At 48.4% G+C, this 13,844-nt stretch overlaps 1 protein-coding gene across 1 annotated transcript in view; it reads left to right on the top strand.

Annotated features, from left to right (window-relative positions):
- KIF1B (kinesin family member 1B) overlaps positions 1-13,844 on the top strand; it is a 167,516-nt gene that overhangs the window by 52,174 nt on the left and 101,498 nt on the right. Inside the window, exons 5-6 of the mRNA XM_015427822.1 lie at positions 3,955-4,020; positions 11,236-11,414. Of these exons, the coding sequence (XP_015283308.1) occupies positions 3,955-4,020; positions 11,236-11,414 (245 nt within the window). The remainder of the gene's footprint in view (positions 1-3,954; positions 4,021-11,235; positions 11,415-13,844) is intronic.

The following is a 13,844-nucleotide window of genomic DNA, read 5'->3' as shown; positions in this document are numbered from 1 at the left end:
TGGGCTCTATGCCCCGTTTGGCCCTCCAGGGCAGCTGGGTGGCCGCTGTGTGAAACAGGATGCTGGAACAGATAGATTGCTGGTCAAATCCAGCAGGGATGCTTAATTCCCCCTCCCCACACTTTTTTTTTAGTTACTTAATTTATGTCTTACCTTTTAGCTGTCAAGTCTCCAAATTGTTTTACAGCTTTTTAAACTGAAACATTTTCTCATCTTTCATTTGGACGACGTTAACCTGGGCTTGGGACACACAGTTTTGCTGCAGCCTACCCTTCCCCAAGATCTCGTGATCTGTCTGTCCCACCAGGGCTTTTTTCCTGGGGGGGAACGTGCCAGAACAGAATTCCGAAACCTTTTCAACAAAATCCTTTTTAAAAATGTTTAAAAGTTTGTGAGTTTTTAGTTTAAAAGTTTGTGAGTTTTTAGTTTCCCTCTTGAGAGTTCCGGCACCTCCCCCCCCCCCAAAGCCTTGTATCCAATGCTCCCTCTAAGCTGTGGAGTCTTGTGAGCAAAAATTCTACTTTGTGAGCTCCTGGCATTAAAGTTGTGAGTGAGCAACTTGGCTGCCGCATAAATCAGTTTGCTCTGGAGCCCTCCTTCCTGAGCTAAGGCAAAAATGTGTGAGCTGGAGGCTAAAATACTGTGAGCTAGCTCACACTAACTCAGCTTAGAGGGGACGCTGCCTGTGTCCTACACAGTTTTTTAACCGTTAAACCCACGTCTTCTGGTCTCCAAAGAACGACTCCGCAAGTGCCTGTCCCAAATGAACCTGCCATACGTGGGGAGAAGCCAAGTACTATTTTCTGTTTCAGGTGTAATATCCCATTGACTGTGGTGGCCTCTCACGGCACAATATAATTTGGCTTTCGTAACTTGCTGTTGCGCTATCCTGGCCCTGGTATCGAACCGTTTGAGCAAAGCCGAATGCGGGCGGGCCGCCTCAAATAAATACATTTTGCTGAAGGAGCTGTTTTGACTTTATCGTTTTGCTTTAGAGTCAGCACCAAAGTCCCTGGCTCTGTGCTCCTGGCGTAAAATAGCGCAAAGCTGTGCTCTGTGCTGATGGCAAAAACATATGCAGTGCTGACACGACGTCTGACAGGGGTTCGGTTACGGCTTGAGGTTGCCCCTGGGTTAAGTGAAATGCCAGCCAGATGTTTGTGCTGTTGGGCGTGTGTGTGTTCCTAATAGGAAAAGAGGGCAGGCAAATGGGGCACCGAGCCTTTTTTATGTGCTTGGGAACCACCCCCCCCAGCTGCTACATTCTGGTCAGCGGCAGTGAACCTAGAGGCTAGCCCCTCTTAGAGCATGTTACAGTCGCCTTTAAGATGTTAAGTAGCCTTTAAGATGTTAAGAAGAAGAAGAAGAGATTGGATTTATACCCCGCCCTTCACGACCCAAAGGTGTCTCAGAGCGGCTTACAACCTCCTTTCCCTTCCCCTCCCCACAGCAGACACCCTGTGAGGTAGGCGGGGCTGAGAGAGCTCTGACAAACTGCTCTTTTTCAAGAACAGCTCTTGTCAGAACTATGGCTTGCCCAAGGTCATCCAGCCAGGTGGAAGTGGAGGAGTGGGGAATCAAACCCGGTTCTCCCAGATTAGACTCCGCGCACTTAACCACTACACCAAATTGGTTATAGTAGCCTTTAAGATGTTAAGCTGTTATAGTAGCCTTTAAGATGTTGGTTACATTTGCTAGGTTTGTATCTACAACAATTTAAGGCAACTAAGGAATCTGATACATGGCTCTAAATTTGCCATTATGGAAGTTTTCATTTAAAAAAACCGACCCAGCAGAATGAAGCTTCTAGTCCTTATGTCCGTAGAGATGAAAAATTGACGTCTGTTCCTCTGAAAACTCTAGGGTCACAAGCAGTGTTCCCTCTAAGCTGAGTTAGTGGTGTGAGCTAGCTCACAGTTTTTTAGCCTCCAGCTCACCCATTTCTGTCTCAGCTCAGGAAGGAGGGCTCCAGAGCAGACTAACTGATGCAGTTGCCAAATCCCTCACTCACCACTTTAATGCTAGTAGTTCAAAAAGTAGAAGTTTTGCTCACAAGACTCCACAGCTTAGAGGGAACAAGAGCTTTAGGGATTTTTAATTGACCTTTGTGAGCTACCTTCTGTTCACCCCAGACTCCCAGCCACTGTCTTTGGTCATCTGCTATTCCCCCCCGTGAAGTCTGCTTCATGCCACAAAATTTTCTGAGAAGCACGCAGCTATTCTGTAGATTGTTGCGTGACAGTCGCACATGCATGTGTATTGTCGCACATGCATGTGAAGCAGGAGCTTGCCACTAACCGGACCTCCTTGCTGTGGCTGTGTAGATTTACATGTGTTCCTTACGTAAGGAGCTGTATGCAGGAGTATATGGCTGCCATGTAGAATATTTGTCTGATGTTGGAAGATGCTCCCTTTCAGATCCTTGTTCCCCCTCTGAAAGGGAGAGGCATCTAAAGAGCTCTTCCTGGGTCCAGAGTAAAGGAAACAAATGCATCGCAGATCTGACCATACTTTCATTGTTTTGAGTATCCTCGGGCGCAGACTTGGAAAATATCTTCTTTTTCTTTTTAATAACAAAGCACCCTACCGGGGAAGACTATCTAGGGATGAGTGTCCATATAAGCTTGCTTTCTCACTTGTGGTAGTCTGAAGTTCTACATGCAAAGTGTGTGTGTGTTCGGAGGGGGGATAAGGAAGTAGTATAGCATTGAGACCCTAGTTGTGTTCAGCCATTCTGATCAAACACATCTCTGCTTATTCTCAGTCTTCAGAGCTCTGTCCCCTCACATGCCTTAACACATTCTGGCTGAGAATCTCTGTTTGTGGGTAGCAAGCAAACCTATGTTGGTTGCAGCATTCAGTTCTGTACAACAAACTGCGGCTCGAGCCAACGCTTCCTAAACAAAGAAGTCTGGGTGCCATGGGAGGAAAGGGAGTTTTTGAGCTCTGGGCTGGGTGGGGGAACTGGCTTATTCTCAGGGGTCATTTCATAGAAAAAGAGGTGCAGGAGTTCATTAGCATAACTCATTAGCACAACTCATTTGCATATGCCACACCCCCTGACATCACTGGAGGTGTGTCAGATGGCAACACCCACCGCTCAGGCTCCACTGGACTGTTTTGGATTGCTAGCTATTGGGGTGGGGGACGACCTACAGATCTGTCCTGGCAGAGGAGGGAGAGCTTGTACCTGTATAAAACTTGGTCTTAAAGGTGCCACTGGACTGTTTTGGACCGGGGGGGGGGGCTGGTGGAGGTCTCTGCAACTTCCCTGGCTGCTTCTTGCTCTGACTGAGGGCTGCTCTGACAGGGGGTGGGGCTTGTTCCATGTGCCCGTCCCCTGGGCTCTTTACTGCCGGAGCTCCGCTCCTGTGCGCTCCTGCAGGAAATGACCCCTGCTTATTCTCATCAAAAGCAAGCTGCTAGTTTTGGATCCCTCCGGATACAGTCAGTGGGTAACTTGGAGTTAAAGAGATTGTTGAAAGGGGGGGGGGACCTCTGACTCTTAGTTTCCTTTTCTTGTACAGCCATCTCTTGGAACCTTTTCAGACAAACAGATGAGCTCAAAGGATTCCTTTCCTAAAAACATGCAGAGATTTTTAATGCTTTTACAGCTGGGTTTTGGCAGTCTTAATCACCCTTTCTCTCAGAGGCCCGCCCCACTTCTTTCTGTTTTGCGTGGCCAGTCCCTTCTGTTGCTGGAGCTTATTTATCATTTTTTTTAATGGTGCAGATTAATATTAGTTGAATTTGGCCACAGTTGCCTGCCTGGTGATTTGTGTGTGTATCCGGAGGGGGGGAAGATGAAGGGAGAGCGGCCTTCCTGCCTGGCACTCTGTTTTGGGGGAGCCCTGGAAGCCAAGAACCACGCTGCCGTTTCTGTCACCCATTGTGTGTGTCTCACCCCCCCCCCGTATGTTTTTGTAGTCTGAAGCTCTCTCAATCTCTTTCTAGCTCTGCGAAGAGTTGTTTGAGAAGATCAACGACAACAGCAACGAGGAAATATCATACTCGGTGGAGGTGAGCATAAGGCATCAGCTGACTTTTTTCAAGGGTGCAGTTCACAGTCACCTCTGTTTTATTTCCAGAAGAAACAAGGCTGTATTAAGGCAGGTCGAGCCCTCTTTTAACATTGGCACCTGCAGCCCACTGTGGTGTCGTGGTTAGAGTAACGGGCTAGGACTGGGAAGATCTGGGTTTGGACCCTCCCGTACGCCATGGATGCTAACTGGATGAGCTTAAGCCAATCACACTCTGTGTTTGATCAACCTTGTGAGGTTGTTGGGAAGACAAATTGTAAAGCAGGAGGTCATAGAAACATAAAATCAAAGTGTTGGAAGGGACCCCCCGGGGCCATCTAGTCCAACCCCATGCACAATGCAGGAAATTCACAAATAATCCCCCCTCCACACCCGCAGTGACTGCTGTTCCATGCCCAGAAGATGACAAAAAACCTCCAGGATTGCTTCCTGACCCTGAAGTGGCAATCAGCATTTCCCTGGGCATGTAAGAAAGGGCTACGAGAACTAAGCACTGAGGCAACCCTTCCTGCCCTCCCTTCTCATGATCTGCCTAAGTTCACAGAATCCGCATTGCTGTCAGATGGCCATCTAGCCTCTGCTTAAAAATCTCCCAAGAAGGAGAGCCCACCCCCTCCCGAGGAAGCTGCTTGGAGGAAGGGCAGAATAAAAATATGATTAATAATAATACTAATAATCCTTGGTCCCCTTGCAAATATGGGGGGTGGGAGGATGTACAGGAAAGGACCTTCTGGCCTGAGCTTCCTGAGAGAATCTTAGTTCTCATAAGTTGCCGAGCCTTATCACCACAAACAAAATGTGAGATGGAATGTATGTGCGCTGTGGGGAGAGAAATCCCAAAATAATCGTTTCTTAATCTGTCCCTGCTCCTTGGGAAACCCCTTGAACGGGAGCGTGAGCATAGAGGCCTGATGGGAGACAAAGCTTGCATTCGTTGCCAAACCGTATCAGCTGGCAGCAAAATGAGCAGCGCTGTGTGGTTGTCGTAGTGAGTTTGCGTCATGCCTGGCATTTTTGGGCAATGTCAGTTGGCCCTTCGAATCCTGTATCTGAACCACGCAACTGTTCGTGGTTCCATGGCTGACTGTGCTGCCATTTGCAATCTTCCCATTTCTGATTCTTTCAACAAAAGGGGAGTGAAAGTTGAAGCTCCTCTCTGGCTCATTTCTGTAATCCCAGTGGAATGTAAGGCACATTCTGGGTTACTGCTTTGGACTCCTTAGATAGAGGCTATCCGCATCCTCTGTGGAAAACTGCCAGGATTTAGTGCAGTGATTCCCCAATGAAGAGAAAGACAGTTAAGTAAAGAATCCTCTGAATAGAAGGCATTCTTGTGCAGAAGAGGCTGCCTGCCGCATTTCTGTGTGATCCTCTGTTCTGGCCATGTCTCTGTCCAGTCCATCTCCTGACTGCATCACATATGGTTTGTATCAGTTTAGAAGCACAACACGGTCAGTGGCCCTCAGAGAATGCTGCCTGTTGCATCTCTGCATGAGTTGCTGTTTTGGCTTGCCTCTTTCTACTTCAGATGACTTATTAGAACAGTGACTCCTGCAGAATATGTAGGTAGGTAGGTAACTGGTGCACAGTCTAGATCAGGCATGTCGAACTCATTTGTTTTGAGGGCTGGATTGGACATAAATGAGACCTTGTTGGGCCGGGCCATGTGTGTCATAAAATGTAATGCCAGGTTGCGGAGATATAAACTTTATAAAGGACACAAACACAAAGTTTTTTTTTACTTAAAATAAAATCATGCTTTCAGACACTAGCACTCTTGCAATATTTTGTTTATTTAACAGTGTCTGATAACGGACACCTCTTGCTCTGAATTACTGCATCAAAATGTCTGTGTTGTTGCAATCTTGAGTATGCTGTTCAGGTGTGTATCTGTAAGCTGCAAACCTATGATGACGCAGCAGTAGCAGAACTGGAAGAAGAATCAGAAGATAGCCAATTCCACTGCGGGGCCGGAAGAGGCCCCCCCGGGGGGGGGGGCTGATTCGGCCCCCGGGCCACATGTTTGACACCCCTGCTCTAGATCTCTTTGAGTTTCAAGAGATATGTACCTCTAACTCAAAAAAAAAAAAAAACATTTACACTTGTTCTCAGAGGTTTGAGGCATGAGAATTGTTCCACCAATGCCTTTTAGCTGCAGTGGCTAAATGGAGCCTCTGTGTTCAGAGGCAGTATACCTTGAAGAATGTTTGGAAGTTGCAACTAGGGCAGAATGCCGCAGGCAGACTGCAGGTCGGGGCCAGCTATTGGTAGCATATGTCCCCGATACTGACCCGGTCCAGAGTGCAATTCAGAGTGTTGGTTTTGTCCTTATAACCCTATGTGGCTTGGGATGGGATATCTGAAGGACTGTCTTCTCCCATACGTTCCTGCCCAGGAATTAAGATCATGGGGACATAAGAACAGAAGAGAATGTAAGAGAAGCCAATGCTGGATCAATATGTCCCCGATACTGTAGCAGTTGCACTGGCCACTGACCCGGTCCAGAGTGCAATTCAGGGTGTTGGTTTTGTCCTTTAAAACCCTAAATGGCTTGGGATGGGTTATCTGAAGAACTCTCTTCTCCCATACATTCCTGCCCAGGAATTAAGATCATGGGGACATAAGAACATAAGAGAAGCCAATGTTGGATCAGGCCAGTGGCCCATCCAGTCCAACACTCTGTGTCACACAGTGGCCAAAAAGACCAGGTGCCATCAGGAGGTCCAGCAGTGGGGCAAGGACACTAGAAGCCCTCCCACTGTTGTCGTCCCCCAAGCACGTCTCCCAGACCAAGAGTTCTTATCTATACCTTGTGGCTAATAGCCACCGATGGACCTCTGCTCCATATGTTCATCCAGTTCCCTCCTGAAGCCGTCCGTGCTTATAGCTGCCACCACCTCCTGTGGCAGTGAATCCCATGTGTGAATCACTCTTTGGGTGAAGAAGGACTTCCTTTTATCCATTCTAACCCGACTGCTCAGCCATTTCACAGAGTGCCCACGAGTTTTGGTATTGTGAGAAAGGGAGAAAAGTACTTTGGACTTGACTCCTGACTGCCCCACCGATTAAAGATGCTTGTTTGATGAGTTACAGGAGAGAGTCCCTTTTCAGTGGCCACCCCACAGTTATGAAGCAACCCGGCCCCCTCACTGTTGATCTTCAGGAAGCAGTCCAAGACAGTTTTATTCAGGACCGCATCTTGAGTGATTTAGCTTTTATTATTGGCCATCCTAATTGGAGTTTTTAAACTGTGACTTTTATGGGTCTTATAATTGTTTTTGTTGTGTTTTTATAATGCTGCATTTATATTGTAAGCCGCCTTGAGTTCCACAAGGGGGAAAGGTGGCTAATAAGTGTTTTAGGTAAATATAAGTAAATCTGTGCCCGGTGGGACTTAGTCCAGTTCTGCAGGGCCTGTAAGGCAGAGATATTTCCCCCAGGCCTATGGCTGAGGACAGGAGTGGTTTCCATCTAGCCTGGCCACTCCCATTTCCCTACGGAGTAAGGTTACAATTTGGCCTAACTCTCAGCATCATCTGAAATTGTTCTGCATTTTACTGTTTTGTTTTATTTTAATCTGTAACTGAGGCTGTTGGAATTGTTGTGAACTGCCCTGAGCTCCGTGCACAGGGAGGGCAGTCTGTAAATTGAATCTATAATTAAATAAATAAGTAAATAAATATACCTCTGAATGCCACTTGTCCGGTGGCAAAACGGGGGTGGGGGGGATGTCTTCGGCAGCTGGCTCGTAGGCTTTCTCATGGTTGTTGGGTCGGCCATGTTGGGAAACAGGTAGCTGGTCAGGATGTATGTTTGGTCTGATCCAGCAGGGCTGTTCTGGCGTTCTTAATGAATAGCAGCCTTGGAACGCTTATAGGTGCTCTTGACGGCTCTCCTCCCCCTTCGCGGTCCTGTTTCGCAAAAGGAAGGATGGGGGCCTGAGACTCTGCACAGATTACAGGGGTTTGAATGCAGTGTCGGCCCGGGCCAAAGGAATGCTCTGAATGTGGGTGACCGGAAGGGAGCGTAGCGGATGGGGCCCCGCCTGAGCAAACTAGTTCTTCCTCTTAAGCTCAACACACAGTGACAACTTCCAGGCTGCCAGCCAAGTCAGCATTCAGAAGGATGCGTATCCAAAGTTGGCCAACGATTAAAATACAGCCTATGTAAAAATAGCACTTTGCGGGGTGCATTTGTTCCATATGTTTAGTCAGGCCTCCTCTCTTGACAGACAAATGGGTTGCTTCTGCTCAGTTCTTTTAGACCTGCTGAATCAGCTCCATGCAGGGGGAGGGGGGGCAGGTTTTGATTTGGCGAACATGCAAAGTGAACACTCAGTACAGAACGTTTCTGGCAATTGCGAGCAACTGCTTCCCCAGCTTCCCCCAGTATAGCTTCCGGCTCTGTCTTCAGACGAGCATTTTGTAAGAAATAGGTGTGACAGTAACAATAACAGTACTGACTTCACCCCTTAAACCGGGGCTGTAAAATACAAAGCTGTGGGGTGGGACCTGCAGTCTCAATTGGACTCCATCCAAATGGCAGGCCTGCCTGTAATCTGGAAGGAGGAATGGCTGGAAGACAGAGCCCTTGCTTTGCAAGAAGAAGACCCCGGTTCAGTCTCTGGTAGTAGCACCAGTTGAAGTATCTTGGGTAGCTGGTGGTCAGGAAAACCTTTCTCATTTGAGGCCCGGGGAGAGCTGTTGGCAGTCGGGACCAATAACAGATAACAATAACAAGATAATTAGATAAGCATCTGGAGCAGAAGTCCATCAGTGGCTCTTAGCCACAAGGTATAGAAGACTCTTGAGAGTCCCTTGGACTGCAAGAAGATCAAATCAGTCAATCCTAAAAGAAATCAACCCTGACTGTTCCCTGGAAGGCCAGATAATGAAAATGAAGCTCAAATACTTTGGCCACCAAATGAGAAGGGAGCACTCACTGGAGAAGAAGACCCTGATGCTGGGAAGGATTGAAGGTCAAAGAAGACGGGGACGGAAAAGGATGAGATGGTTAGACAGTGTCATCGATGCAACGAACATAAAATTGAGCAAACTTCAGAGGACGGCGGAAAACAGGAGGGCCTGGCGAGATCTTGTCCATGGGGTCGTGAAGAGTCGGACTCGACTGTGCGACTGAACAACAAATAGATAGGAGCTCTCGGTCTGATCCAACATTGGCTTCTCTTATGTTCTTAATACTGAGCGAGAGGGACCAGCAGTGTTCCCTCTAAACTGAGTTAGTGTGAGCTAGCTCACAGTTTTTTAGCCTCCAGCTCACACATTTTTGTTTTAGCTGAGGAAGGATGGCCCCCAGAGCAAGCTGATTTAAGCAGCAGCCCAATCGCTCGCTCACAACTTTAATGCCATTAGCGCACAAAGTAGGATTTTTGCTCACAAGACTCCACAGCTTAGAGGGAGCATTGGGGACCAGTGGTCTGACTTGTGAGAAGGCAGCTTCCTGCTTTCATATACCTTTATGGCACGGGAAGCTGTGATGAGTAATAATAAATTGCTTCTACACCGTCATTCTCTTCGTTTCACTGAAATGAGTCATGCTTGTGTTTGTGGAGAGTGCTGATGGCAGCTGATGGCCAGTAGAGAAGGAAGTGTTTAGGGAGATGGTTCTGGAGGGCAAACGCACAGGAAGGGGGAATGAAAAGAGTAGGATGTTCTAGGCGGGGTGCTGAGACCCAGGGCAATGGGGATTCGGCCACCAAGGCAGTGATGCTGCGGGCAAAGAGGTCTTGGCAGGTGAGAAGTGGGAGGGTGGCCCTCTGGGGCTTGCAATGAAAGGGATGTTTCTAGGTTGTAATCACCATTTTCTTCTGCTTCAAAAGGACTAAATTGTTCAGTGAACATTTTTGAGTGTCATTCCTGGGGATCTCCTGGGTGGGCAAGTCCAACCCTTGCCTTGAGGTCCCTTGCTATCATGCCACTTAGGTTGTGTATGTCACGGGCTGGGGTGCCAGTGAAACGGAGAGCAGAGCAGGCCAAGGTCAGGAGCCAAGAAGACAGTGCAAAGTCCAAAAAGCCAAGCCGGGGCCAGGAACGCAGAGCCAAGTCCAAAGCCAGGGGGTCCGAAGGTCTAGGTGCAAGAGCCGAGCCGGATTGGATGCTAGCAGGACGAAGCTGACTTGTTGCTTCCACGAAGAGCACTGCCCAGAGTGTGGAGTTAAATGCTGCTACCAATTAGCCAGCTGCACGATCGGCCAGGCTCCTCTTAGAACTCTGGGGTGGCTGAGCGTCTCCTTTGTAGCCTGGCCTCTCTTCGCCTGGTTGCTAAGTTTTGCCGCAGCCGCTCCCTTAAACGAGTCACACGTGGGGGTGAGTCAGGAGGACTTTCAGCTTGCAGTTCTTCCTTCTTTTCTGGGCCAGGTGTGAAGACTGCTGTTACAGGCACTTGCAAGGTATCCTCCTCTGCTGCTTCAGAGGGGCCAGCTGTGGTTTCTGCAGGTTCTGTCAGCTCATCCTCACCCGTGCCCATGACAGTGCAAAAGTCATCCTGGAAGTCTCTCTGATACATAAAGTAATAATGTGAGAAGGTTTTATAGCCTTCCTTGACTGCTTCTTGAAAGAAGCTTGGATGTACCAAGAACCCAGGTGTGCCTCTGCATATCTGTTACTTACTCGTACCGGTGAAGCTCACTGCTGCCTGGCCTGAACAACAGTTTCCCGGGGTGTATCTACCATACCAGCCCCTTTTCGTAATCCTCACCATTTCGTGCACACTTTGACTGGAGAGGATTGTGCAGTGATATGTGAGCTGCCTGCCCCTAGTCCTCTGAAGGCTTTTCTCCAGTAGGGAAAATAATTTTTCATTTGTCCAGATTTGAACAGTGAAGGGAGCTATTCCATTTCTATTTCTGTGGAACTGGTATAAAGCCATGTTATATTTTTAGACACTGATCTAGAGAGTGCTTCTCTAACTCTTTTGGCAAACTCTATTTTTGGGTATATATTGATTCCTTTTGTTCTGAAACTTTGTGAGCACGAAAATTAAGCCGCCTTGGATGCGGAATTTTGTCTTAACAGCAGAGATCTCTCTAAGTACATGACGGCATCTGTATGGCCTAGTTCAGCAGTACTGCTAATCCTCTTAACACTCTGTATTGCTCATTCATTGAAAGACATTCAGTCGGGGTTTTCCTAAAGAAGACTTGAGCTTTAATTTGCTTGTATGTGTCTGTTTTCAGGTCAGCTACATGGAGATCTACTGTGAGAGAGTAAGAGACTTGTTGAACCCCAAGAACAAGGGAAACCTTCGTGTTCGGGAGCACCCTCTGCTTGGGCCCTATGTGGAAGACCTGTCCAAACTTGCTGTCACTTCTTACACTGACATCGCAGACCTCATGGATGCAGGAAACAAAGCTAGGTTGGTTAACTGGATACATCATGCAGTTGGCTAAGGGAGTTTTTAGAGGGGACCGCCTTTCCCCACATGTACCCCAGAGAGCACTGCGATCAGGGGCTCAGAATCGGCTGGCCCTCCCGAGTCTCAGGGAGGCCAGGCTAGTAACAACCAGGGCCAGGGCTTTCTCGGTGGTGGCTCCATTCTGGTGGAATGAGCTCCCAGAAAAGATCAGGGCCCTGTGGGGCCTTCTGCAGTTCCGCAGGGCCTGTAAAACGGAGCTCTTCCACCAGGCTTTTGGAGCTACCGCTGACAGCTTGAGATGGGAGAACCCTGTTTCTCCCTGGGATTTCTAACTATAGCCTGAGCCAGCCACCTAAGACGATCTAAGAAGACCAAAAGAGCTGGCTGCGAAGAGAGAGAGTTGTGTAACAACTACCGCTGTGAAATTGCTAAATATATCGATACTAGCACTTTATTGTATTTATGGTTTTAGAATTGCTTAATTGTTGTTGTTAATCTATTTTACGTGTATCGTTAAAATTTTAGGTGTTTTATGTAAGCCGCCCTGAGCCGGTCTCGGCCGGGTGGGATAAAAATGTAATCAATCAATCAATCAGTCAATCAAAGTGAGTAGGCAGATGGACAGAGGAAGATGAGTCTGTCAGTCACACTGGCTCCGGTAGCTGAATAGAGCCTCCAGATTCAGAGGCAGGGAGGAGGGGGCCCAATGGTGGAGGGATGTTGCAGCCAGTTTGGTGTAGTGTTTAAGTGCACAGACTCTGATCTGGGAGAACTGGGTTTGATTCCCCACTTCTCCACTTGCACCTGGCTGGATGACCTCGGGCAAGCCATAGTTCTGATAAGAGCTGTCCTTGAAAAAAGAGCAGTTTCTGTTAAGAGCTCTCTCAGCCCCACCTACCTCACAGGGTGTCTGTTGTGAGGCGGGGAAGGAATTTGTAAAGCCGCTCTGAGACTCCTTTGGGGAGTGAAGGGCGGGGGATAAATCCAATCTCTTCTCTTCTCCTTCTTCATGCCCTGGGCTTTCCTGTAAGCATCTGGTTGGCCACAATTGGAAGCAGGATAACAGCCTAAGCAGACCTTTAGTCTGATCGGCAGAGCTCCTTACGTTTTTAGACGCACCAGGACCATAGTCTAAGCTGACAGATATTGGGAATGGGTCCTGTGAAGCTTTCTCGGGGTCCCCAACATTTTCAGCCCACAGGCAACTTTGGAATTCTGAGAAGGTGGTGGGCATGATCCCAAAATGGCTACCAGAAGAGGTGGAGCCTTTTCCAAAAATGGCTACCCCAGAAGGTGGAGCCAAACACAGAGAGGAAGGTCAATTGCAGGGGAGAGGCAGATTGATTTTTAAAAAAATAAACTGGTAAAGAAGCGTGAGAGAGACTAAAACCAGCACTACGATGGTAGCCGGCGGCCGAACAACGTTATTTTAATCTACGTAGTCAGTTGGATCTTCAGTGGCCAGTCGGAAGCCCTGCTGGAGAAGAGACCCATCTGGCTCCACCCACTTGGGCACCATGTTGGGGACCCCTGCCTTACTTGGTATTAAAGTCGCCCTGCATGTGCTGCTGTGAGCCAGTGTTCCCTCTAAGCTGAGTTAGTGTGAGCTAGCCCACAGTTTTTTAGCCTCCGGCTCACACATTTTTGACTCGGCTCAGGGGGGATGACTCCAGAGCAAGCTAATGTACGCAGTAGCCCAATTGCTCGCTCACAACTTTAATCCCAGGAGCTAATAAAGTAGAATTTTTGCTCACAAGACTCCACAGCTTAGAGGGAGCCTTGGCTGTGACTCCGTTACGGAGATGTGGCAGGACTGGAGCAAGGGAAGACGGCTTGAGCAGGGCACAGTGGCCGGGGGCCCCCGCTCACCTTTTCCGTCAGCTCTGAGACTCCCCCCCCCCGGCACGGTCCAGCTCTTCCATGCCTAGCTGCTGCGTTTTGTGCCCACACTTCCTATACACAGAACAAGCATAGTCCTATTTTCACACACGTTTATAAATTAGCGTGACGGGAAAGACGTGATGGTAGCAGAGAGGCGGCTCCCAGGCCGTTACAATTCAAGAGCAAGGGAAGCAGGCGTGATTTATTTAATTTATTTATTTATAAATTCAATTCATATACCGCCCTTCCCTGAGTTCACAGGGCTCAGGGCCGTTGACAGCAACAACAAAATCCAGTACAGTAATACAGTGTGTGTGTGTATGTGTGTGTGTACACACACACACACACACACACACACACACACACACACACACACACACAGGGGTCATTTCCTACAGCAGAGCTCCGGCAGTAAAGAGCCCAGGGGGCGGGCACATGCAACAAGCCCCATCCCCTGCTCCCAGCAGTTTTCAGTCAGAACAAGAAGCAGGCAGGTAAATTGCAGAGCTCCCCCGCCCCCCCCGGCCCAAAACAGTCCAGTGGCACCTT

The sequence above is a fragment of the Gekko japonicus genome, unplaced genomic scaffold, assembly GCF_001447785.1.
Source record: "Gekko japonicus isolate JY-2015 unplaced genomic scaffold, Gekko_japonicus_V1.1 scaffold586, whole genome shotgun sequence".
Lineage (NCBI taxonomy): Eukaryota > Metazoa > Chordata > Lepidosauria > Squamata > Gekkonidae > Gekko > Gekko japonicus.
This window is presented reverse-complemented; position numbering and strand designations above follow the sequence as displayed.